Source organism: Macaca fascicularis, chromosome 2 (genome assembly GCF_037993035.2).
Source record: "Macaca fascicularis isolate 582-1 chromosome 2, T2T-MFA8v1.1".
NCBI lineage: Eukaryota > Metazoa > Chordata > Mammalia > Primates > Cercopithecidae > Macaca > Macaca fascicularis.
In genome coordinates this window covers 31,855,007-31,879,632 of record NC_088376.1, presented here as the reverse complement: position 1 = coordinate 31,879,632, position 24,626 = coordinate 31,855,007, and the positions used below count along the sequence as shown (strand labels likewise).

The 24,626-nt window shown below is 43.5% G+C and overlaps 1 protein-coding gene across 10 annotated transcripts in view; it reads right to left on the bottom strand.

The window, feature by feature from the left end:
* Positions 1-24,626, bottom strand: part of RFTN1 (raftlin, lipid raft linker 1) — a 203,084-nt gene that overhangs the window by 159,928 nt on the left and 18,530 nt on the right. For 5 of the 10 annotated variants that reach the window (XM_045387000.3, XM_045387006.2, XM_074030926.1 and 2 more), the window contains exon 2: positions 22,192-22,347. In XM_045387000.3, coding sequence (XP_045242935.3) covers positions 22,192-22,347 — 156 coding nt within the window. The remainder of the gene's footprint in view (positions 1-22,191; positions 22,348-24,626) is intronic. The other 5 variants (XM_045387004.2, XM_074030925.1, XM_045387001.2 and 2 more) reach the window with 1 other exon arrangement.

Here is a 24,626-nt window from a genome sequence, read left to right as displayed (position 1 = left end):
GTCCCTGCCTCTCAGGATTGTTGCAATAATTCACATACAGGCCTGCATAGCAACTTGGTGCATAGCCTACTGCTAAATAAATAGCAGCCACTGCAAAGGAGGTCAGGGAGAGAAGGGGATTTGCCCAGCATTGTCCAGCCGGGCAATTACAGAACAGGGAGTAGAACCTGGATCTATTTTTCCACTTTTAAAACTCTTCTTCTCACAAGTTCTTAAATAGACACACATGCACTATAAATTGGTTACCCAAGTTCCTTAAGCATTCTAAAACACACATATAAAAACACAAATTATAGCTCTGTCATAGCACAAGTTTGATCAAAAAATTATGATTTTAGAAATCAGAATATTTTATTTTTTAAATTATTTTTTATTCCTTTGAATTTGGAAAGTCTTAAGATGTGGTTTAGAAGGACACACTCCTTTTTAAAAGGTGACCCTGAAAATTTTACATGAGTGTTTTTCTATTTCCAATCACCTTCACCAGCACCCACACCAAGCCTCAGAATTCACTCACACATAATCCTCGACAGCATCTTCATATGGCGGGGTCTCACTACAGCCTTTGTAAGCAGAGACCAAGCACCTCGTGAATATGGTTCTTTGCATTCACCATTTTTCTTTTCTCTTCCTTCCCATTTCCCTAACAGCTGACACAGCATTAAAGAAGTTAAGCTGTTAAGAAAAAAATGCTTGAGGAGTTACAGAGGAAAAGTCACATTTCTTTGCCTGAATAATGTGAGGATTGTTACACCTGTTTGTGAAACTTGGGACTTTGTCTTAAAAAAAAAAAATAACAGGTGTTGGGATGGAAAGCCACTGAGAAAGGCAAAGTGTTCTTTTCTGCATAGCCCTCTTGCTCCCCGTGACCGAGTGAAGGGTTTGAGAAATAAAATAGAAGTATCGATTAAATACTAACTGTAAAGAAGAAACAGAGATCATCCAAATAGGCAGATCCAAACCTAAGCCAGGAGCCTCTAGCCCAGTTCTTGTTCTGTGAGAAGAAATTAGAACCTTAAGAAGTTTTCAGAATAAGATCCCAAACAACCAAGCCAAGGAAGAGGACAGAAAACCTGGAGGAGCCCAAAGGGGTGCAGGAACTTCTGACAGGTGTATGGTGGGAGGACTGGACCAGGAGGCACTGATGAGAACTCAGCCAGAACGTTCTAGAATTACAAGGAACAACGGGCCTGATTAATATGCGGAACCTCGGCAAGGCAGAGACAATTCTCAGTTATGTTTCCCATTCCAGGAGAATGTGACTTCCTGTTTGAAATAGAGGAGGGCTTTGCCCCAACACATGATGATCTTCACAGGCCGACATTCTGGTCTCTTCATTACACAGGAGTAATGTCGGAAGCTGAAGCGATTAACACAATGTTACATGACTGAAAGCTGAGGCAAGGGGCCAGTGTGGAGCCATGGTGAGTCTTTCAGGGGCTGGCACTACCAGGTTGACTGGCCCTGAGAGATTTCTTTCTCCATCAATGGCCTCAGTTTCCTCATCTGCACAGAGTCAGACAGGTAGGGTGACCCCAAAAGTTCATCTCCTTTCTAAATGATACCAGGAAATCTGTTGGCTATAAATGAACTCATTGATAACACTCATTTCCCATTTAGATTTTCTGAGGAAGTGACTTTGGAACACCATGGTGTACACACACGTACGCACACACACAAACAGTACTTTCAGTCTGCAATTGACTGTCTATTCCTTCAGTACAATTAGGCCAACACTGTTGACCAGAGTACACTACCTCTACCCCAACACTGGGTGAGCCTCCATGATACCAGGTGGCTGGGTGTGCTGTGGGGTGCCAAATGTCCACATACTGATCATCTTATCACACCTATTGATAAATCCAGTAAGACTGGAAGTGCCTTCCTATCAGATGATTAAATAAGGTCCACAAAAATACTCTGTATTCTTTTCTCTTTTTTTTTCCTGAGATAGAGTCTGACTCTGTCACCAAGGCTGGAATGCAGTGGTGTGATCTCGGCTCACTGCAATCTCTGCCTCCTGGGTTCAAGCAATTCTCCTGCCTCAGCCTCCCAAGGAGCTCACAGGCATGCACCACCATGCCTGGCTAATTTTTTTGTATTTTTTTTTAGTAGAAATGGGGTTTCACCATGTTGCCCAGGCTGGCCTGGAACTCCTGAGCTCAGGCAATCCACCCGCCTTGGCCTCCCAAAGTGCTAAGATTACAGTTGTGAGCCACTGCACCCGGCCAAATATTCTGTATTCTTGAAAGCATTCTATTAGTACAAGGCATTTTTACCTTCTTCCACCCTGCTGGCTACTACCTTAGAGAGGGAGTGTCCCTCAAAGTCTTCCCACTTCTCCCTGTCCTTTCTGTCTTAGAAGTACGAAACCTACATCTCTGGGCTGCCCTCGCCCTTGTGAACACTGACTTCTCTGTGTCAGTGTTCACCACAGGGCCTGTGGCCCTGGTGACCTGGGCTGTGCCACATTCCACACTGTTCTATTGTGCAGTTGCCCACCCCATATGATGCACAGCAGCCCTTGGAGAGGGATCGATTAGGACAAACGTCCTCATTTTGCAGATGAAGAAATGAAGGTTCAAAGGAATTCTTTACATCATTCCCATCTTGGGGAGGAAATCTTGTCCTTACATTTGACTCTTCTTTGCATTTGGTATAATAAAAATAGCTATCATTTACTGAGAATTATCTAGGGGCCTAACCAATATCTTTTCTGATGACTTTATTCAATTCTAACAACTCCAGGAAAAATACTGCATTTTACAGATAAGAAACTCAGACCCAGAGGGCCTAAGTAACTCATCCGAGATCACAGAGCAAATGAGAGAGCTGGGTCTCCCAGCAAATCTGCAGGCCTCGGCCCAGATCTGTGCCACACTAAAGCCCATGCTTTTAATCACTCTGCCAGCACTATTCCCTGATGTGCAGGGTGATGGACTGATACACAGCTGCTGATTAATTAGTGAATGCTGCTGCTATTTGCCCTCCTCCCCCAAGATAAACAAAGGCTGACCATGAGAAAGATACCAGTACACCCCCAGGAAACCAGCCAATTCTCTGGTGATGAGTGATGCTGAGAACAGCAGACTGGACATCTATGGGCATCTGATGGCCACTTTAAAGCACTCAAGGAGAGGTGAAGAAAAAAATAGGCTCCCCTCCAATGCAATTTTTCAACCACCGATTCACCACGCAATGCAGTTTTTAAGTCACAAGAGCCTTAGCCACCACTGTATTTGCAAAAATTCTGTACTTTGTTTTAAAATGCACCATTTGTTAGCCCAACATTCCCTGTGGAGCCAGTTGGGAGATGACATCTTGACAAGTTGAACTCTTTCAGGACAAGGAAAACGAGCTACATCAGTTCTATTTCTTCCCAAGCCAGAATACACAGGACTAGCCATCAAGGGGTAGAAGCAAAAATGGCTCTTCTCCTCTTAAATCTAGTGATATGGTTTGGATATTTGTCCCTTCCAAATCTCATATTGATAGTTGATCTCCCATGTTGGAGGTGGGGCCTAGTGGGGGGTGTTTGGGTCATAGGGGCAGATCCCTCACTAAAGGCTTGGTGCCCTCCTTCGAGGTAATGAGCGAGTTCACGTGAGAACCGGTTGTTAAAAAGAGCATGGCACCTCCTCCTCTCTTGCTTCCTCGCTCACCGTGTGACACACCAACTCCCCTACCACTTACACAATGTTTGGAAGCTCCTGGAAGCCCTCACCAGAAACAGATGCTGACGCCATGCTTCTTATACAGCTGGTGGAATCATAATGCAAATAAACCTTTTTTCTTTATAAATCGCCCAGCTTCAAGTATTCCTTTATGGCAATACAAACAGACCAAGACACCTAGTATGCTTAGAGTTTTGCTTACCAGCCCCACAATTTTTGAATCTGCAGATTTGGAGCTGCTGGTTCCCGAGAGGAATGCTTCCTCCAGGGGACACTGCAATGGTTTTACTGAGCTAGAAGTTGAGATTGCCCCTTGGCCATTTTAGATTACCAATGCCACAGAAACAAAAGGCAAAGGCGGCAATTACCCTACTGACTGGGGTGAATGATCCCCATTTCCACAGGGAAACTGGACTGCTGCCATTGCTGCCATACAACAGGGGCAGAGAAGAGTATGCCTGGTACCTGGAGAGTCTCTAGAGTGCCTCTTGGTACTTCCATGTCCAAGAGTAAATATCAATGGAAAACTAAAGCAACTAACAGACATACAGAGAGAACCACTGAGGATTGAGATCCCTAGGTTATTCTACCAGGTAATAAATAAACCTCTGCCACAGAAGGAGCTGGCTGAAGGCAAAAGCCAAGTCCCAGCAGTTTCCATATTGGAGCAATGTTAATTCCTCCTCTCATTCCACCAATCCCAGATAAATATTCCGCATCCTACAGATTAAACCAGGAAAATAATTCATGCCACCCAGAGACAGACACCATGCCAACTGGGACTTTATGTCTTCCCTTAAGAGTGTGAACACTGTATGAAGCATAGACATATCAGAGGCAGAAACAAAGCTGTCCTGCTATTGCGCCAAGTTGAAAATGTGCAGGAGGATATGTGAATGCTGAGAATCTGAAGGGTTGGACCGTGCTGGTCATTTAGTTGCCGTCTTTCTGATCCAAGTCTGACCTGTGTGGTGGGGTGAGGACTGCGCAAACTGCATCCTCGCTTTGCCAGTTGAATTTCTATTGGGTTCTGCCAGTAGGGGCTCAAGATGGAGAAGGCAGAGGGGAACCTCAAAGTCAATATACCTTTACAGAAAGCTGGTGTGCATGTGCAAGAGTTATATTAATCATTCACTCATTCAGTCACTCAACAAGCATCCTCAGCACTGAGGCCCTAAGGATTTAGCTGCTTAGAGAGCAAGGACAAACCATGCCCTCATGGAGCTTACCATTGTGGTTGGAGGACGTGGTAAATATCACATAAACATAATATGATTTCAGATGATCGTAAGTTCCACAAAGAAAATAAGATAGAAAGCAGAAGTTGACAGTGAGTTGGGCAAGGAAAGAGGCTGTTTGGGACAAGGTGGTAAAAGAAGGCCTCTCTGAAAAGCTGGCATTTAGGTGGAGACTATAAGGATGGGAGAGAAGAGGGAGTGAGCTGGGAGAAGACCTGGGACCCAAAGCTTCTAGGCAGAGGGGCTCCATTACCAGATCAGAGAGAAACACCCTGGGTCACATGCTATAAGAGGTATTTGGAGCAATGCCACAGTCGAAGGAGACTTACCATCGTGGGGGAAACTGTCTGCTTATTTCCAGCAAATCCTACAAATCAGATATAGCTTAGTGGTTGAGTTCATGTCCTCACTCTGGCATGTGGTTATTTTTCTTTACTTTCAATTTACATCGCAAGCTGGAGAGAAATGAATTACATCCCCCTGGGTTTCTCTGTTCCGTACAATTAAGAAAAGCTATTTCTTAGTCATAAGGCGGATGACGACACCAAGATTTCCCATTTTCTCTCCGCAGGGAGGCTGTCATCACTCAATATTAATTGATCCTACTTTTCATCCATAAAGCGGGGGCTGAAGCAAATTTTTGGTCACAAAAATGGCAACTATTACACTATTAAAGTAAATTATTAATGGCGCCTCCATTAAAGCACACTCCTGCTCACATGGCATCAGCTACCTCAATGCATGGTTGTTTCTTTAATGGGGAACAAGGAGTAAATTATTTGATTTCTTCCTGAAACTGGATTAATCACCTGCACCTATCTCATTTAAGGTTGCTGGGGATTTTCCACCATTTCATCACAACTGAGAACACACAGATAGGGCTGTAATATGTCTTGAATTCCCAGCAGGAGAGCGTGTCAATCGAATGCAATTTTATTTTTCTGCTAGAGAGCAGATAAAGTGAAAACAGCAAGAAGACACAAGAAACTTTCACAAGTTGAGGAGAGCTAGTATCATTTAAATAAATGTTTCCCTAGACAAATAATTTGATGCTTATTTTTAGAGAGGCGGTGGTGGTGCTGAATTAGGGAAACCTAGTTTGAAAAAAGAAAAGAAAAAGGGGAAAAACAATCAAGCCGTATCTACAAATAAACAACCCGCAATGAATCAGGGACATATGGGAAGAGCCAAACCTCATTACTACTGACGGCAGCGACCAGATGCTGGCACCCAGTGAAAAACAATTTTCCTATTTAAGGGAGGGCTCTGCTGCCCACCCTTTCAATTCCTTCTCATTTATTTACATGAGTGCTAGGGCCTTGTGGAAGGCTAACCACAGGACATTTGCATCTCATCAATATGTTTAAATGTCACAAATCTTGACTTTCACAGCTGGAAGCCAGGCTTAGCCACTTACAACCAGGCTAATGAATAACTATGGTTGACGCAGAAGGCATTTCTTAAACATATAATTTGATCTTGAGAAGTGATGAGCTCTGCTCAACAGGCCCAAGGCATGAAATTAGAAAAACATGCTAAGGATGTGTCTCCATGGCATCAAAGAAACGACAAAAATGGAAAAATGAACACAGAGATCATTTGCTTCTAGATTAGCAGAAGAACATCGTAAGGACCACTCTTGTCAATGGTCTTTAAAGGACCAGTGCTCCCATCTCCCAGGTGCTGTGTGGTGGCTGCTAAGCACTTACAGCTGCCCCTTCCTCTGGAAAATTGTCCCCAACCAAACAGGAGTTTCCTGGTCTGGGAGTTTAAGTGATTAAGAGTGTCACAAAAACTATTAATATGACCCCTTTGTTATACTCACTGTGACACAGACTGTGTACTGTGTCAATTAAAACCCATTTCCACCCCTTTCTAGCTAATCTTCCTGAAATATAGAGCCTGGGGGGCAAAAGCTACATTTCCCATCTCCCAATGAGGAAACTGAGGCACAGAGAAGTTAAGTGGCTTTCCCAAGGTCACACAGCTAATACGCAGCAGAGCCAGAATTTGAAGCCAGGTTGGCTCAAGAGTCCGTGCTCCCAACAACTCCATGATGTTGTCTCTCATATAGGAGCAAGACTTTTTAACATAAACTGCCTGCATTATTAATATATAACAAATTACCACAAAACGGTGGCTTAAAACAACATTTATTTTCTCACAGTTTCTGTGAGTCAGGAACCCAGGTGCAGTTTATCTGGGTGCCTCTGGCTCAAAATATTTTATGAAGTTGCCTGAGGACATTGGCCAGGGCTGAAGTCATCTCAAGGCTCCACTGGGGGAAGATTCACTTCCAAGCTCATGCACATGGTTGTCGCTCAAGATTCAGATTCACTTCCTCCAGGGCTATAGGGTCCCAATTCCTCACTGCCTGTTCACAGGAAGCCTCTCTCGGTTCCTTGCCACATGGGTCTCTCCACAGGTCAGCTCACAACATGGTAACGAGTTTCCCTCAGAGGGAGTAATCAAGAGAGAGCAGAAGAGCACAAGATGGAGCTACAATCTTTTTGTAACCTAATCTTGGAAGTGATAACCCATCACTTTTGCTGTATCCCGTTCACTAGAAGCAATTCACTAGATACACAAGGTCGTGAATACCAGGAGGCAGGGGTCACTGGGGGCCATCTTGGCAGATGTCCACCGTGCTACTTGATATCACAACACTAATGAGCAGGAAAGTTGAGTTGAAGTTGCTTTTTCATTAGGTAACTTGGCTCCCAAACTGAAGCTCTGTAAAGTACTCTAACATTCCTCGCAGGTAGGAGAACAAAACCTTAGCTGGTTCACCCCTCAGGGACACCGGTCCCCATCACTTCCCTTCAGCCACTTCTGAATTCACACTTTATATCCAAGAAAGTAAATGGTACTAAGAAAAAAGACATTTTCTTGGTTTTTAGTTGTTTTAGGCTAATTCATTAAATGAAGTCCACAATAAGAAACTACTTATAGACATGAAAGTAAGTTTTTGTTTTAATTTACGTCTCTAGATTGGCAAGAAACAGTGGTAAGAATAGAAACAGTTGGATCACCAGTCTGAGGGATATGGAAGGCAATCCAGAAAACCCTCAATGTCCTTCTCCCCATTCCTTGCACACCTTTATAGCATTATTTCAGCCTGGGCTATTAGAAACATCAGTAACTTTTCTTTCACATGCTTCATCTCAACCATTTCTCACCAAGCAAGCCATGATGGACTGAAGACCTGTGAGTCTTCACAACACTAATGCCCAGGGCATCTTCAGTGCATCTATTAAGGCCTTAAAAGCTCAGCCTGTTGGCATCAGCAGCCCTGATGAGTCCACTCACCCCCAGGAAGCTCATTTGATTGAGGTACCTTTTCCACGCTGCAGTTTGGTTGGTGGGCCCAAAGATTAGATTTGGTTTAGGATTTCCAGGGCCTCCTGCACTTTCCAAACAGCAGACAAGTCTCTAGCCAGGCAAGGTGCAGCAGGCCAAAGGCAAATAATGGTCAATCATGGCAGATGCTTCTCCAAGATAACACACAGACTCTATTAGGGCTATTAGGACTCAGCTGGCCTGGTTTCCAGATATAGGAGAACAGACACCAGACTAAGACATTAAAAACTCCAGAATTTGGTGGGATGTTTCAGACACTGTTTCCTACATTGAGAGACCTCACCATCTTGTTCACTATTGCATGCACAATACAGAGCCTGAAAAAGAGTAGATAATCAATAAATAGTGAATGGATCAATTTTGTTGAGTAGCTTTGCCATACAAGACTGCTTTCTCCAAAAAGAAAAGTCCACCCACAAGCTTGCCAGCTCCCTCGGGAATATATTATTATAGCCATCTTGTGTCAAAGCAACACGCATTCCTCATAGTGCCATGTTGTACTCATGCTTACAAACTAATTCTGAGCTTACACTAGGGATGCCCAAGTGAAATAATCCCTTTCCTCTCTTAAGAGGGCCCAATGAGGCTGTCAAACTAATGTATACTCTTCCCGATAAATCATGTGTATGCACCTACGAAGTATGTTTATGCAACAGAATGGAAAGACATCTCAGTGGCTGCTAACTGTAGCAGGTACTCCTGGCCCACGTAATTTTTATTTATCAGGAGACCTGACCTGTAAACAAAGAAGAGCACGCCTGAAACACATAACTGAGGAAATGACCTTCTAGACTTAATGACAGTGGCATGCAGCTTGAGGCCAGAATCACCTACCTTTTCACACCAGAATTGCTTTTGAAAATATTTCGTAGATAAAGTTCAACAGGACTCCTGTCTTCTGAAGCATTGGTGAAATCTGGTCAAACTATAAAATGACAGTGGACCCAGTGAAATTAGAGAAATCTTCATTATAAAATTCTTTAAAGCAATATTGCTAATAATAATTAGCAGGGTGCATAGAATATTAACTTGTTTTCTGTTCCGCTTTAACCAAATTAGATAACAATTATTATCACTACCTCAAGGCTGCCTTTATGAATCCCTGCAGAAAAATAATTTGGTTTTACTTTGACAGATAACAGTCATCAGCAAGGAATTTCATTTTACTGAAGGCAGCCTTAGTTGCTGAAATTTACTGCTTGGGTTACACACATACGCACACACACTCACACACACACACACACACACACACACACCTGGGCCCATTTTCATACAAGACTGAGTAGTGTTGCTTCTTGGTCTAGATTTAGAGTAGCTGGGAAAAGAGCATGAAGAGTTTTTATATTCAGAAAGGAATGTAAAGAATGCCTGCCTTCCTTTTAAATCTAATCTTATTATTCCCATTAGTGAATATTTAACAATAACATTAATGCTAATAGCAGACTTGGTTGCAACATCAAAAGCAACAATACCAAAGATGTATATAGCAGCTTTGCTCAGAAAAACTTAAAGCTACATCACACATATTATCTCATTTATCTTTTAAAAATCTCTTCAAACTGTAAGAGCATATTTATACACTTTGAGACATGTTTTATGGGAACCGATTTCCTTATTACTCTTTGCATCTTCTGTTTAAAAACAGGGTCTGTTTTTAACACACCTCCCAGCCAGAACCTCAACTCATAACTCATGCCATTGACTTCCTTGCCTGAATCTCAAAAACAAAAACCAACTCTTAGCAATTATAGAAACCGGAAACAAAAATGAAACACAAGTAGGAAGTTAAATAACTTCACTGCACCCAACAGTTGCTTTTGCCTAAACTGAAATTAAATAAATAGACACACATACACTCTCCATAAAAACTCTGCTACACAATATGTTAATGAACAGTGAAAAGAAGCAGAAGCCAAAAGTGGGTCAGGAGAAACTGTTTAATCTAATAGTCTGGAAATTATATTGGAAGGAACAGATGGTTTCATAGAAGTCAATGTTACCTACAGGAGCAAGAAGCGATTTTCTAGGAAAGAAAAATATTTCCCTACCCTACTGCATATACTATTTTCAGCAAAGGAGGAGTCTATATTCGGCACAGGATAAGTTCTGATATTGGCACACTTACAAAACTCGGACTAAGTGGCAGCCATCCACACATACTCAAGCTCAGACTTGGCCTTCTGAATCTGAGCTGGAGGTCAAACCCAGCCCTATTTTAAAGCCGGGGACAACAGAAGCCAGCACTACACTCCAGTGGGTTATTGACCAACACTCATGTTCTTGATACTTCAGGAAAGTGGTCCCCAACAGGTCATAGCCAGCATGACCTTTAATGTGGCTCCCGACCCTCAGAGACTCTGTACGTCCCAGGTAGCAGCGAGACACACAGGGCACATGGAGTCGGAAGACCTCAGTGCAAGCTGCGGCTCGGCAAGACAGGACCACCCTATGTGTCAGGCTCCCTATTTGTCAAACAGAAGGAAAAACATCTCTAGACTTGTAAGGATTAATTGAGCTAAAGTGTATCAAGCTGCATTGCAAACCACACAGCATAAGACAACACTCAACCATTCGGTTGCTATTCTCGTCCCCACCATCTATGATTCGTCAAAACATGCAGCCAAATTCTCCCTAGAGTAGGACTCAATCAAAAAGAGAGCCATCAAAGCTGGGGTCCTTGAATGACAGATCACAGCCAACCAAATCTCAAAGCCATACCCGAGGGACCTTTGGTATGGTCCGCAATCCTTAAGAGTAAAGAATTGAAGAAGAAAAGCCTGAGTTCTGATTCCAGCTCATCGCACATTCGCTGCAGAACCATGGGCGCGTTAGGTAACCTCACTGAGCCTTGTTTCCTCATTTGTAAAATCAGGATCCCTGTAAGGATTAATTGAGACTGTTGCTACTGTTAACAATGATTATATCAACACCAGCAGCGTCCAAGTCCACTGCTCCATCACAATACATCATCTGCAGGGATCCCCAGAGAGGCCAGGGAGGGCGCAGGGGCAGAACAGCCTTTCTGCTATGAAGATGAAGGGCTGTAGCAGGAGGAGCCTCCCTCCGGGGTGAGCTTAAATTTGCGGGAATGTAGAAAGCCCCGCCCCACCGGACTCTGACCCTGGGGCCTCTTGCAGCAATATCAAGGGCTGCTTAGAGCCTCCCTTCTACCCATCCACCTTCCTCCTCCAGGGCTTCTGACATTTTGCTCCAAGGTTGGTTTGTTTGTTTTTACTTACAAAAAATGCTATCAACGTCAGTGGCTGTATGCTCAGTTCTGCTGAAGAGCTGCAAATGTTATAGATGGATTTGTTATGTTCTAAAACTGCAGGTATCATATTTAGAGAGAGGTAATAAATACCTCATTAAGGAAAGGCAAAACAAACACTTCGGAGTACTTGAGGCTCTATCTAAAGGAACCCCATGGTGAAACCCACTTTAAACCAAGAATCCTCCTGTAATGCAAATAAGTACTCATCCCCTCCAATTCTCTTCCTTCCTTTCCATAGTTTGCTATCTTGGGCTCCCCTGTAAAGCGCCCCCCTCCCACCCAGAGCCTGCGGGCACCAGCAGCCAGGTATCCATCTTAGCCAGCTCCCTGAGACATCACAGACTTAAGCTGAGTCTGTTGACACCTGTTCTGTAGTGTGAACTGTAGGTGGGGTGGGGACACAGAACCAAAACCACAACACCAAGACTAACTAAATTGGTCTGGTGTGCAGCCACACATGGGAACTTTTTAAACAAACGTTGAGAATCATTGCATCATCTTGTATTCTTATTTTTATTCCTATGACCTGTCCTCCCAAATATATTCTAAGCCACCTAAAGGAAGTAAGTTAGGATTTGGTCATAATATATAGGTAGGTAAGTATTTATTGAATTTATCTTACACTCAAAAAATCACACTAGTATAATTTTTTTTCTGCCATCTCCACTCAAATTAAGAAAACAAATCATACTGCACATGATCTTTTAAGGTTCTCCAAGTGTGGTCCCCAGACCAGCAGCATCAGCATTGCCTGGGAACGTATTACAAAAGCAGATTCTCAGGCCTTGCCCTAGACCTACTAAATCAGAAACTTTGAGGATGGGACCCAGGACTCTGCATTTTGACAAGCCCTCCAGGCTATTCTGATTCACTCTCAAGGTTGAGAACCACTCCTTTAAGTTAATGATTAGTTTTAAAGGCTTTTGTGGAGATTGACATTATTTTAGATGAGGCCATGGAGCTGCCCTATCATCTCCCTTCATGAAATTGGAAAGGCTGATAGTGCCAGGATTTATAACTAGCCATTAGGCACCCAAACACTTAGCTCCCCACAACATTCATTTCTTAATTTTCAGAACATAATGTAAATCATGATCCATTTTTTTTAGATTAGTTTTTTTCCCAGCCGTGAAGGGAGACTGAAAGGACAACTCTTATAAACAACGATTATCAGCTGCTTCTGTAGTTGTGTGTCGGGCTAACATCACCCAGACTGGAGGTCAAAGAAAAACTGGACCTGTAGAAAATTTATTGCGCAATCTGCATGTCTTGAATGAGGAATGTCATCCTGTTATTATCATGACCACCCAAAATTTATATACAGAGTTTAAGGCTAGAATGCTGGTGGCTGAAAGCCAAGTATGAGCCTGGTCAACACAATGTCGAAGAAAACATCCCGAAAATCAGTTATTAAAGTCCTCTTAGACAGGAAAACCACAAAGATGGGAATTTGTAAAATGCAGCAGTGTGGACTGATCCTCAAAATTTTAATGCGTGTCATGGGAATGTCTTATAAGGAGGAACTTAAGAACAGAAATAGAAGACAAGCTTGAGAAAGGGGCAAAGGTGAATAAGTTACCTTTGAACTTTTTCATGTTGAAGCCCTTCAATTTAGTTTAAACCCACCACAGCATACAGAAGATTCAGGAACCAAGAAAGTCAAAGTGAAGGCTTCGCTGTTCAGTAAGACCACAAGATATCCTGCAAAGCTCCAACAGCTTGGTGGCCTAGAGCAAGTTTCCTTTATAACCACTCCAAACTCAATATCTCAATGTATTCTTCTCTACCATGGGGGTGACTCCACCTACCTTATAAGATTGTTGTTAGTTTGTTTATAAGAGATTAATACAACAGTAGGTGCTGAATAAAAAGTAACTCTGATTATTACCTAAAAAATTAAGCTACCCACTCTCATATATTGTTATCAGAAATGTAAAATAGAACAAACACTTCGGAAAACAGTTGAACAGTATCTTATAAAGGTAAACATGTATTTAGCATACAACCCAACAATTCCACTCCTACATATTTCCCTAACAGAAGTGAAAACATCCACACAAAACACTTGTTCATGGATATTCAGCTTTTTTTTTTTTCATAATAGCCCCAAACTGGAAATTTCCCAAATGTTCAACAGGAGATTGATTCAACAAATTGTGGCATATGCAAACAAGGGAATATTACTCAGAAACAAAAAGGAATGAACTCTTGATACACACAACAGCAAGAACTCAATACATACAACAGCAAGGACTCCATGCATACAACAGCAAGGACTCCATGCATACAACAGCAAGGACCCCATACATACAACAGTAAAGACTCCACACATACAACAGCAAGGACTCCACACATACAACAGCAAGGACTCCATGCATACAACAGCAAGGACCCCATACATACAACAGCAAAGACTCAATACATACAACAGCATGGATTGAACTGCAAAGGCATTAGGCTGAGTTAAAGAAGCCAAAGGCACACATACTGTATGATTCTACGTACATATCATTCAAAAAGAAGCAAAACTATTCAACAGTGACACGTAGCAGATCAGCAGTTGGCTGGGTCGGGGCGGGCACCTGAGGTAACTTTCTGGGGTGATGGAAAAGTTTTATATCTTGAGTGTGGTGATAGTTCTGCAAATGTTTACACTTATCAGAACTCATCACCCAGGCACTTCATATGGGTGTGTTTCATTGTATTTAAATTACAGTTCAATAAAGTTATTCAAACAAATATCACTGCGACACCCTTCAGTGGACTGGCGGTTGGCGCTGAGCTCTCTTTCATGTGCAGTGGATAAGCTTTGAGTGGAAAGAGCTGAAACACTGGATTCTGGTCCCACTTACTACTTATTACCTGTCAAATCAATTTCTCCATCTGAAAAGAAAAGAAAAACAATATCTTCCTTCCAGCTTTCAGGGCTACTTGAATTATCAAGTGAGACTATTATTGGAGAATGCTTTAAAGCAGACTCAGCATCTGGCTGTGGGGAACTTGTGCCATCCACCCAGGTGCCCAGCACACCCACCTCCTCCTCTGCTTCCTGCTGTCCTTCACCTGCCAGGCAGTCCCTAGGACCACCTCCTAATCTCTCTTTCCCCCACTCCTTTTCTTGTCCCCACTGCCACTGTCTTGACTGAGGCCACCTTTACCTTGCCTGATGATTGCAATGGTTTCTATATGGTTTCCCCTCCCCCAGTGTTGCCCCTTCCATCCTTCTTCATTCTAAATCCAGAGAAATCTTTTCAGAATGAGAATTTGACATCACCTGCACCCCCTCCATCTTAAAAACCTTCAGTGCTTTTGAGCTTAGACTCCTCAGCCCAACACCTAAGACCTTTCATCATCTGGACCTACTTTCTTCTCCCCCAAAGAACATGTTCCAACCAAACTGAATTGCCTGTGGTTCCCCACATATGCAGTGTTATCTCTGCATTTTGATCCCTCCCACAAGTTGTCTCCTCTTCGTGAAAAGATTATCTTCTTCCACCCTCTTCTCCCATCTTTTGCCTGACTAACAGCCAACTGTGCCTGATACCAAATTTGCATAAACTCCAAATCCACCTGAGGATTTCAAGTCTTCCTTGACACACAGACTCCTCCATCAAGCCTGGGCTGCCACCATCCCATCTGTCTCCATTACTCTAGCATCAAGTACTGGTTCTTCATCTGTAAGAGAGTTTGAACCAAAGTAAAGTACCAATCTATGGTCTGGTGCTACGGACTGAACTGTGTCCTTCCAAATCATCATAACCCCTAAAGTGACTACATTTGGAGTAAGAAAGTAATGAAGGTCAAATCATGTCATAAGGATGGGGCACTAATCTGATGGGATTAGTGTCCTTACAAGATGAGACACAAGAGAGCTTGTGCTCGCTCCTGTTCTCTCTTTCTCACTCTCTCTCTTTCTTCCCCCCAAGTCCCGTCTTTCCTCCCTCCCTCTCTGCCATGTGAGGACACAATGAGAAGGCTGTTGTCTGCACACCAAGAGAGCCCTGACCAGAACCCAACCATGCTGGCACCTTGATCTCCAGGGTAGCAACTTCTAGTTTCCAGAACTATGAGAAAATAAGCATCTGTTGTTTAAGCCAGTCTGTGGTATTTTATTATGGCAGCCCGAGCTGACTAAGGCAACCCAAGAACACCTCCTGTCTGGTTCACCCACATGTCCCCAAGACATGGCATCTGGTCCAAGGTTGACCTTCAACAAATATTTGTGGAATCAATGAATCCTCCTATGGTCACTATGAACCTAAGGGCAAATCTTCACGATAAAATGGTACATTGTTATGAGTTAGAGACACAGATTCTGACCTGAAACCGAGTTTTCCTCTCTTGAAAACAGGCTAGAACAGCGCTATCCTATAGAACTTTCGACGATGATAAAAACGTTCTCTATCTGCGCTGTCCAATAGCAGTCACCAGCCACACATGGCTGCTGAGTGCTTGAAATGTGGCTAGTGTGACAGAAGAAGTGAATATTTTATTTTACTTTGTTTTGATTAATGATTACATATAAATGCCATGTGATGGTGGCTCCTGTACTAGTCAGAGCAGGACTGCACCGTTCAAGGAAGGCCCAAGCCCTGGGCACTGGCCTCATTACACAGATTGCTTTCCGTGCCAACTGTCCCTGGCACCAAATGTGCGTAAAACACAGTCGATTTTCACAGAGCTGATACAGGTAGCTTTCAAGTGGTGTTAGAGTGGCCTGGCACAGAGAGGCTGGCAAAACGCTCACATAAAAGGCATAATGGGGTACCGTTTTGCAGAAATTGTGATGCTTTATGGGCCTCCGTCTGTGATGAAACCCATCAAAGGGCAGGTTCATCCCTCGGTGACCAGAGTTAATTGAAAATTTAAGACCCAATCAAATCCCCCAGAATTGAGACTTTTGGCAGCTTATGTGCTTCACTGTAAGATTCCTGCTGCTTTTGCCTCTGCCAACCCCACAAGTGGGGCTGCATGTTCCAGTATCTTCAACAACAGCACTGAACTTTAGGCAAGGGACAAACTCAACAGTGTTAACTGTGATCCTGACTTTTTTTTTTTTTTTTTTTTTTTTTTTGAGATGGAGTGTCACTCTTGTTGCCCAGGCTGGAGTGCAATGGTGTGATCTCGGCTCCCTGCAACCTCCGCCTTCCAGGTTCAAGCAACTCTGCCTCAGCCTCCTGAGCAGCTGGCATTATAGGCATGTGCCACCACGTCCGGCTAATTTTGTATTTTTAGTAGAAACGGGGTTTCTCCATGTTGGTCAGGCTGGTCTTGAACCCCCGACCTTAGGTGATCCACCTGCCTCGCCCTTCCAAAGTGTTGAGATTACAGGCATGAGCCACCGTGCCCAACTGATCCTGACTTTTTTGAAAATGCACATGGCGGCACCCTTCCTACCTAAGCCATCAGGTGGACATGGGCCGATACCCTTTCCCTGACTTGTATTTGCCTAAGAGTCAAATAATCATCTTCTCCATGAAAAATAAGTGTATAGAGTGTCATTCAAAAATCTGCTGGGGTTAAAATCTTATGGGGGAGGAATGATCTTATACCATTCTACGTGATAATAAGTTTTCTAACAACAACATTCCAGTTGGTGTGAATGCCTATTTGTGTAGCATCTTGCAGTCTGGCATCACAAGAGCTTTGATGCCCAAGATTCTAGAATTCTATATTTGAATTCTTGCCCCTGCCACTTCCTACCTCTTTGGGCAAGTTACTTAACCTCACTGAGCATCCATTTCCTTGTCTGCAAAAAGAAATGAGTTTATCCACCTACCTTACTGGGTTACTGCAAACATAAAACGACATAAGAAGCCACACAAAGACAAATGTGCACAGCAACTTAACCTGTGATAGCCAAAACCTGGAAATGTTTATCAACAGGTGAATGGAAAAATTAACTGTGGTACAAGCAAACAACAGAGTACTACTCAGCAGTAAAACAGAAAACACACCAAACAACATGAATAAATCTTAAATGAGTAAGCTGAGTGAATAAAAAGAGCTAGGTTTTGAAAAAGAGTACATACTATTTGATTCCATTTATATAACATTGCGGGAAATAAACTCAGTCATGGAGGCCGGGCGAGGTGGCTCACACCTGTAATCCCAGCACTTTGGGAAACTAAGGCAGGCAGCTCACCTGAGGTTAGGAGTTCAAGACCAGCCTGGCCAACATGGTAAAAGCCCGTCTCTACTAAAAATAAAAAAAAAAATTTGGGCGTGGTGGCGGGCACCTGTAATCCCAACTACTTGAGAGGCTGAGACATAAGAATCCTTTGAACCCAGGAGGTGAAGATTGCAGTGAGCCGAGATTGTGCCACCACACTCCAGCCTGGGCAACAGAGCGAGACTTCATCTCAAAAAAAAAAAAAAAAAAAAATCGGTGATGGAGAGGAGATTAGTGGTTGTCTGGGGTTGGAGGGATAACAAAGGGGCATGAGGAAACTTCTGGGGCAATGGAAATGTTCTGCATCTTGATGTGGTGAGGGTTTTATGAGTTTGAATACTTTAAATATGTGCAATGTAGTTTACTTCATTTATACTTTGATAAAGCTGAAAAATTTCAGAAACATGAGATCAGGTTAGTGCAGTGGCTCATGCCTGTAATCCCAGCACTTTGGGAGGCTGAGATGGGTGGACCACTTGAGGTCAGGAGTTTGAGACCAGCCTGGTCAACATGGTGAAACCCCGTTTCTACTAAAAATACCAAAATTAGCCATGTGTAGTGGTGCATGCTTGGAATCCCAGATACTCAAGAGGCTGAGGCATGAGAATTGCTTGCACCTGAAAGGCAGAGGTTGCAGTGAGCCGAAGTCACACCACTGTACTCCAGCCTGGGTGACACAGCGAGACTCTGTCTCAAAAAAAAAAAAAAAGAAAGAAAGAAAAATGAGATCAAGACGTAATGTCCTATCATAGGACTAGGCTCATAGTAGCACTCAACAAATGTCAGCTCCATTCTGGAGAATAAAGAATAGTCTCATTAGAACTCCTGGAAGAAAAACATGAGAGACTGCCAGGGAAAGGAGTCAGCATTTAGTTCTAGGTTTACTAGGACCCAGCTATTCAGGACAGGCTCATCTCAGCTAGAAAGCCGAACAAGGAAGACAAACAGAAAAATAAACAAGGCTTGGTCCTTGCCCCCAGGGAAACACAAATAGGTTAATATATGATGTAATCAAAGTGTCAAAAGGACGGTATTGACAAACTACAGGCGTGCACAAGAGAGTAATTCTGATAGAATGGTTGTCAAGAAGGAACAAATCCAGGTGGGTGGGGTCCTAGCAAGCAGTAAGAGGTGGGGGCCTGTGCAGAAAGGGCTGCCTGCACTGAATCAGAGAAGCAGAGAAAAGAGGGTCCTGGGCGGGGGCAGCAGGCAATGCCGTGACACACCATCCTCCAGGGAACAATAGGGAGAGGATCTACCGAGGGCAAGACCAAGCTACAGAAAGCCCTGAGCTCTGGCTTGAATCTCAACTTCATCCATCCAGGGAAACGCCCTAAAGAGTTGTGCAGAATCAGATGTGTGTTTTACACAAGCAGGTCCTATCTACAGGGCAACTGGGCAATTTATCAAGAGTGCCGACATTCGCATCCCTCAATTCAGTAATTCCTGAGGAAATAGTCAGAAATGTGTACAAAGATTTATGGACAACATTGCTTATCACAACATTATTTGTAATAGCCCAAAGCCCAAAATAACTTAAATGTCCAATAAAAGAGGACTGCAAAATAAATTATGGTATACTGAGTGATTAAATCATATATAGCCATTAAATCATACTTTCCGAGCATAGGCACGACAGGTGCACACCTCACTGTACAATGTTAAGTCACATAAAAGCAGGATTCAAAAACATACGGTGAGTATTCATTCAGCAATTATTTGCTGATTATCTATTAAGTGCCAGGCACTGTCCTAAGCACTGAGGGAGCAGCAGAGAATAAGAGAGAAAATCCCTGCACTCATGGGAAGGGATTCTATCTTCTAATGAAGGAAGGCAGACAACAAAGAGGAAACAAATAGCAATAAGCAAGATATGTTGCAGGTTACATGGTAAGAAGTGCTATGGAGAAAATCAAGAGGGGAAAGACATGGGGAATTGGGAAGAAGGTAGAAATTTTAAAGAGGTGGTCAAAGAAAGTTTCAGAGAGAAGGACCCCGTTCTCTCTGAAGATGAACAAGGGGATCCTGGGGGAGGACTTCCAGGCAGAGGAACAGGCAGTGCAAAAGCCTGGAGGAGGACTGGCAGGTTCACGAAAGAGCAAAGCAAAAGCAGCGGAACACCAAAGACAAGCAGTGGGAGAATGCGGTCAAGGGGAGCTGCGCCACTCTTGGTGTGGTGACAGCCAAAGGAGAGCTCTGAGCAGAGGACTGGCAGGATTTGTAGAAGGACGAGGGCAGGAGCAGGGAGGCCATGTGGGATATCCGCCAGTGTTGTCCTAGCTCATTATAATGGGTGTATGTTTATTTCCTAATCAGAAAACAAAAGATAATTCCATCAAGGACAGCACAATGCACAAAAGCAGTGTGGATGCTGCAGCTGAAGCTCAGGGAAACAAACAAATAAGGAGGTCAGGGAAATCATTCAGAGACCAGCTACGAAGCAGTGGGGGGACAAAGCACTGCATGGAAACTTCATGTGTTTGTGAAGGTTCTTGGAGCAAAGCTACTCTTCGTCATAATTAAAGACATATAACCCCACAATGAAAAACAACACAACTGCAAAAGGGAGAAAAAAGAATTCCCCCATCATCTCAGCATCCTAATACTTAAATATTTCCTTCCAATCTTTTCTCCTAGACATGCTTCTGTTTTTCCCTAATCCTCCCACAATGCCCAGCACATTGTAGGCACTTAATATTCACTGAACAAATAAATGGAGGACCAAATGCATGACCAAATGCTCCAAATAATTGTGTGTTACATTAGCTATATTAGAGGCATTTACAGACATGGTTTTAATAGGCTTGGGCGAAGGAATGGCAACTACATGCAGGGGGAAACCATGGTCATAGGTATCTGCACATTTAAGAGGATGGTGGTGGCATGACTGACTCATCAAGGGCACTGGAAGGAAGCAATCTGAAAAGGAAGATGCTGGCTTCAGTTGTGGTGACTTGTTGCAGGGGATGCACAGCATGTCCCTGCAGAGACACTCAGCTGTCCTTTCTCAGAGCTCAAGAAGCAATTGGAGCCTCAGTACGGAGATAGCCACAGCAGAGAGTAGTCGGGGAGGAGGGGAGGAAGAGAACACTTGCAGACCCTACTGCATGCCAGACATTGTGCTACGAGCTTCACACATATCTACCTTTCTAATCTTCACAACTGCCCCATGAAGTGGACACCCGTGTTCCTTTTATGGATGAGGACACTACAGGACTGGGAAGCTCAGTGATTTACCCAGTTACTCTGAAGCAGAGCCAGGACTCAAATCCATGAACTTGAGGGCTTTTTCCACTCATTCTCCTTTCCAATCATAGAAGCTTTAAGTATACCCAGAAGCCCAGGGAGATAATGTGTTCAGATGACTTCGTTACATAGTGCCCAGTTTTTGTTCTCAAACTCCTGGGACCCAAAAAGAAGAGCATTTTCTTCCTCTTCCAAAAACATGTCTTCAGTGTTTTCCAACTCACTATTAAAACCTGTGGAATTCTTTTTGTTTTTTCATTTGTATGAGTCTTCTGTCTCCCATCAGACAGAACACTGCGAGATGCCAGGACATGCCTCACGACTTCCCCTCAACACTGGCCCAACACTCTGCACACAGCAGGTGTTCAGCAAATGCTCTGATGCTGATGCTGACCATCCCTTCCCAGTCTTCATGGGCTATTCCCTGCTTCCTCAGTCCTTGGACACTCGCATGGTAGGTGACCCGACTCCCTCTGGCTCAGCCAAGGCAAAGCCAAGCCCAGAGGGGTGAGTCCTCTTGCGAGATGGCAGACAACAGGCAGGTGAATTTGGGTGGACAGGAAGTTTCATACGAGGAGAGACGGCAATCCTTCCTTCTCCACGAGGCTTGCTATGAAACAGTCTGCAAACTGGTTGGCTCATGGGCCAAATTCAGCCCATCCATATGTATTGCTTGGCTCACACATGATTTCCATTTGTTAAAATTGTAATTAGTTGCTTTTTTTTTTTTTTTTTTTTTTTTTTTTTTTTTTTTGAGACAGAGTCTCGCTCTGTCTCCCAGGCTGGAATGTAGTGGCACGATCTCGGCTCACTGCAACCTCCGCCTCCTGGGTTCAAGCAATTCTCCTGCCTCAACCACCTGAACAGCTGGGATTACAGGCGCCCGCCACCACGCCTGGCTAATTGTTTGTATTTTTAGTAGAGATGGGGTTTCACTATGTTGGTCAGGCTGGTCTTGAACTCCTGACCTCAGGTAATCCACCCGCCTCGGCCTCCCAAAGTGCTGGGATTATAGGCATGAGCCACCGCGCTCAGCCACTATTTTTTAAAAAGTGAGAGATTTCACATAAAAATCTGGATCTCTGTAAGCTGCCCCCTTGAGACAGGCCTGCCCTTTTCATTTCTTCACAGCCCCTACCCCATCCAGCTCTCCCAACAGCACCCTCATCCCCCGTAGGCCCCTGCTGGAGACCCCACCTGCCCGTGTCTGTGCACAGCCCGTGTACTCACCGGCACTCAGAGTTGTGAACTCCAGGAAGCGGTATTCATAGGACACATCTATCTTGGTTTCCACCTGAGGCCTCTTCAAAGTTGAATAAATATTCCCAGGCCGTTTTTCATCACGTTTCTCTAACTTGTTCAATCCGCAACCCATTTCAGCAGCTGCTGGCCAAAGGAAAAAGGCGGGGAGGTGATTTTTTCCTGAGATTTTGTCTTTAAACACCCTAGTATAAAAGACGCCATAATTTTCCTGAAGAATACATGACACACCTCAGCCTTTACGAAACTGAGGGTATAATTTAATATAGGACCTGAACACAGACGACTGCGCTCAGTACCCAGGCTGGCTTCTCCTTCTGCTAAGATACTATTACCAGCCGTCCTGAGATTTTTTAAAATGACACCAAAAGCATACCTGTTTTTTACCTTTTTTTCCCCATCTGAGGAAAATAATACCTCCCACTGCCTCAGTTCCACTATAATCTGTATCCATGAATAAAAAATGGGATCTAAAAAGCAATACAGTGCATTATAGTGTCAGCCCATCTATAAAAAACAAGAGACGTGTCACCTTCCCTGTGGTTGCTAAGACAGAATAAGTTGTTGTTACAATTTCGAAACTCCAAGTCCTTTCTACCCTCAACAGTAATTATTTAGACAGGAAATTTATATTCATAAAACATCTCTAAAAGTAGATGGTGGTATTTTTATGGGCCTTGTCTGAAAGTCCCCTTTTTCTTCATTTTTAGACCAAACTGCAGGAAATAATAGTATGCTTCCAAGCTCTTAGAGAGTCATTTTAGACCAAAATGAAAACTGACTGAACACTAATAGCAGGGATAGAGCAATTGGAAGCAGAAATCCACGTGTATTAGAGCAAAAATCTGTAGTTCCAGTTTGAAAAGAAAATAAAGAAATGTTAAAGTAATGGGCACATTAAGGTGAGCTGAGCTTCCAATCTTCCATGGGATGAAAAACAATGAAGGCTCTCTGTTTGTTTGGGCAGAATGACTTTCATGAAATAGCTTTTCATCCACTCCTCCAACTTCAGCAGAAGAGATTTTGCTTTTGTGTACAAAGCATAACGGATGCTTCCCTCCTCTCTGGGGTACCACTGCTGCCATCAGAACATATTTCACAAAAATATTAACCAGCCAAGAACATCACACACAGAAACACAGTGACCACTTCCTTTTAGAGATAAGAATTTCCTTTTGCTTAATTCATTTACAAGGTACCCAGCTTCCTAAGGCAATTTGGCAAGCTCCAGAAAAACAAACTGAACCTCAAAAAAGCAACGAGGGCATCGGGTGGGTGGAATGGAAGGAGGTGGTGTAGCGACAACTAGGCTCTACTTTTCAGTAATTTTAAAAAGTCTGAAAGAATGGATGAGAACAGGAAGGCTTACTTATGCCTTAATAAGGGAACATTAGTATCCAAAGGGCCAGAGCAGACATGATTTATGTGCAATCTGCATGAACTGATTACTTGTAAAATACTCTGTAGTTCTGCAGATGAAACAGCTGATATGTAAAGGGCTGCATATTTAACTGCTGAAAAGCAAGCCAGCTGGCATCCACTGGGACAAAGCAGAAAAGAAATGGACAAGGAAGCTTCTAAGTGTTGGGAAGAGGTAACCCATTGAGATGTGCACTATTACTCTCTGCAAAGAGCCCAAAGGCTCGCCAAGTCACTCATTCATGCAGATTTACTCATGCCTACTATGGGCAAAGCATTATCAGCGATTCAAACAATGTGGTCTTTGCCCTCAAGGAGGTTAGCCTACTACAAGAGGGAGGACATTCAAGCTATAACAAGATGGGAAAATGGCAGGGGCCTGGATTGGGTATCTGAGATGGGCTTTGCTGGACAGACTCCAAATGTGATGACGTGGAGATGGAGGCACAGCAAGAGCAAAGGCATGGAGGCAGGAAGCTGCCCCATCTGAAGTTAAAGGGCAGGCAGCGCAGTTTGGCAGGCCGGAGAGGCAGTGTGGGATTTAGGGTGTCAGAGATCTGGGCCCACCACTAGCCCATATGGTGCCTTTGTGAGAATTCGAAAAAGGTGCCCCCTCCTCTAAGGAATGCAACCCTGTCCCAGCCATGTCTTACTGAGCACAGCAAGGTCTGGATCTAAGCCCCTGCATCCCCCCTTGGGAACAATCTTCATAACTGTACGTAGCAGTGCTGCTTCAGTAGGGGGGAAGTTAAGCAAAATTGATTATGATTAGCTAGCCATATAAATAAATATGGGGGTGGAGGCAAAGATTTCTTAAAGAGGACACAAAAAGCTCTAACTACAAAAGAAAATTTTGATAATGTAGGCTATATTAAGATTTAAAACTTCTGTTCCTCAAAACGCACATTAAAGAGTGAAAAGGCAATCCAGAGACTGAAATAAGCTATTTGCAATACACTTGTCAAGTGGTGCACTGGTAAACCAGC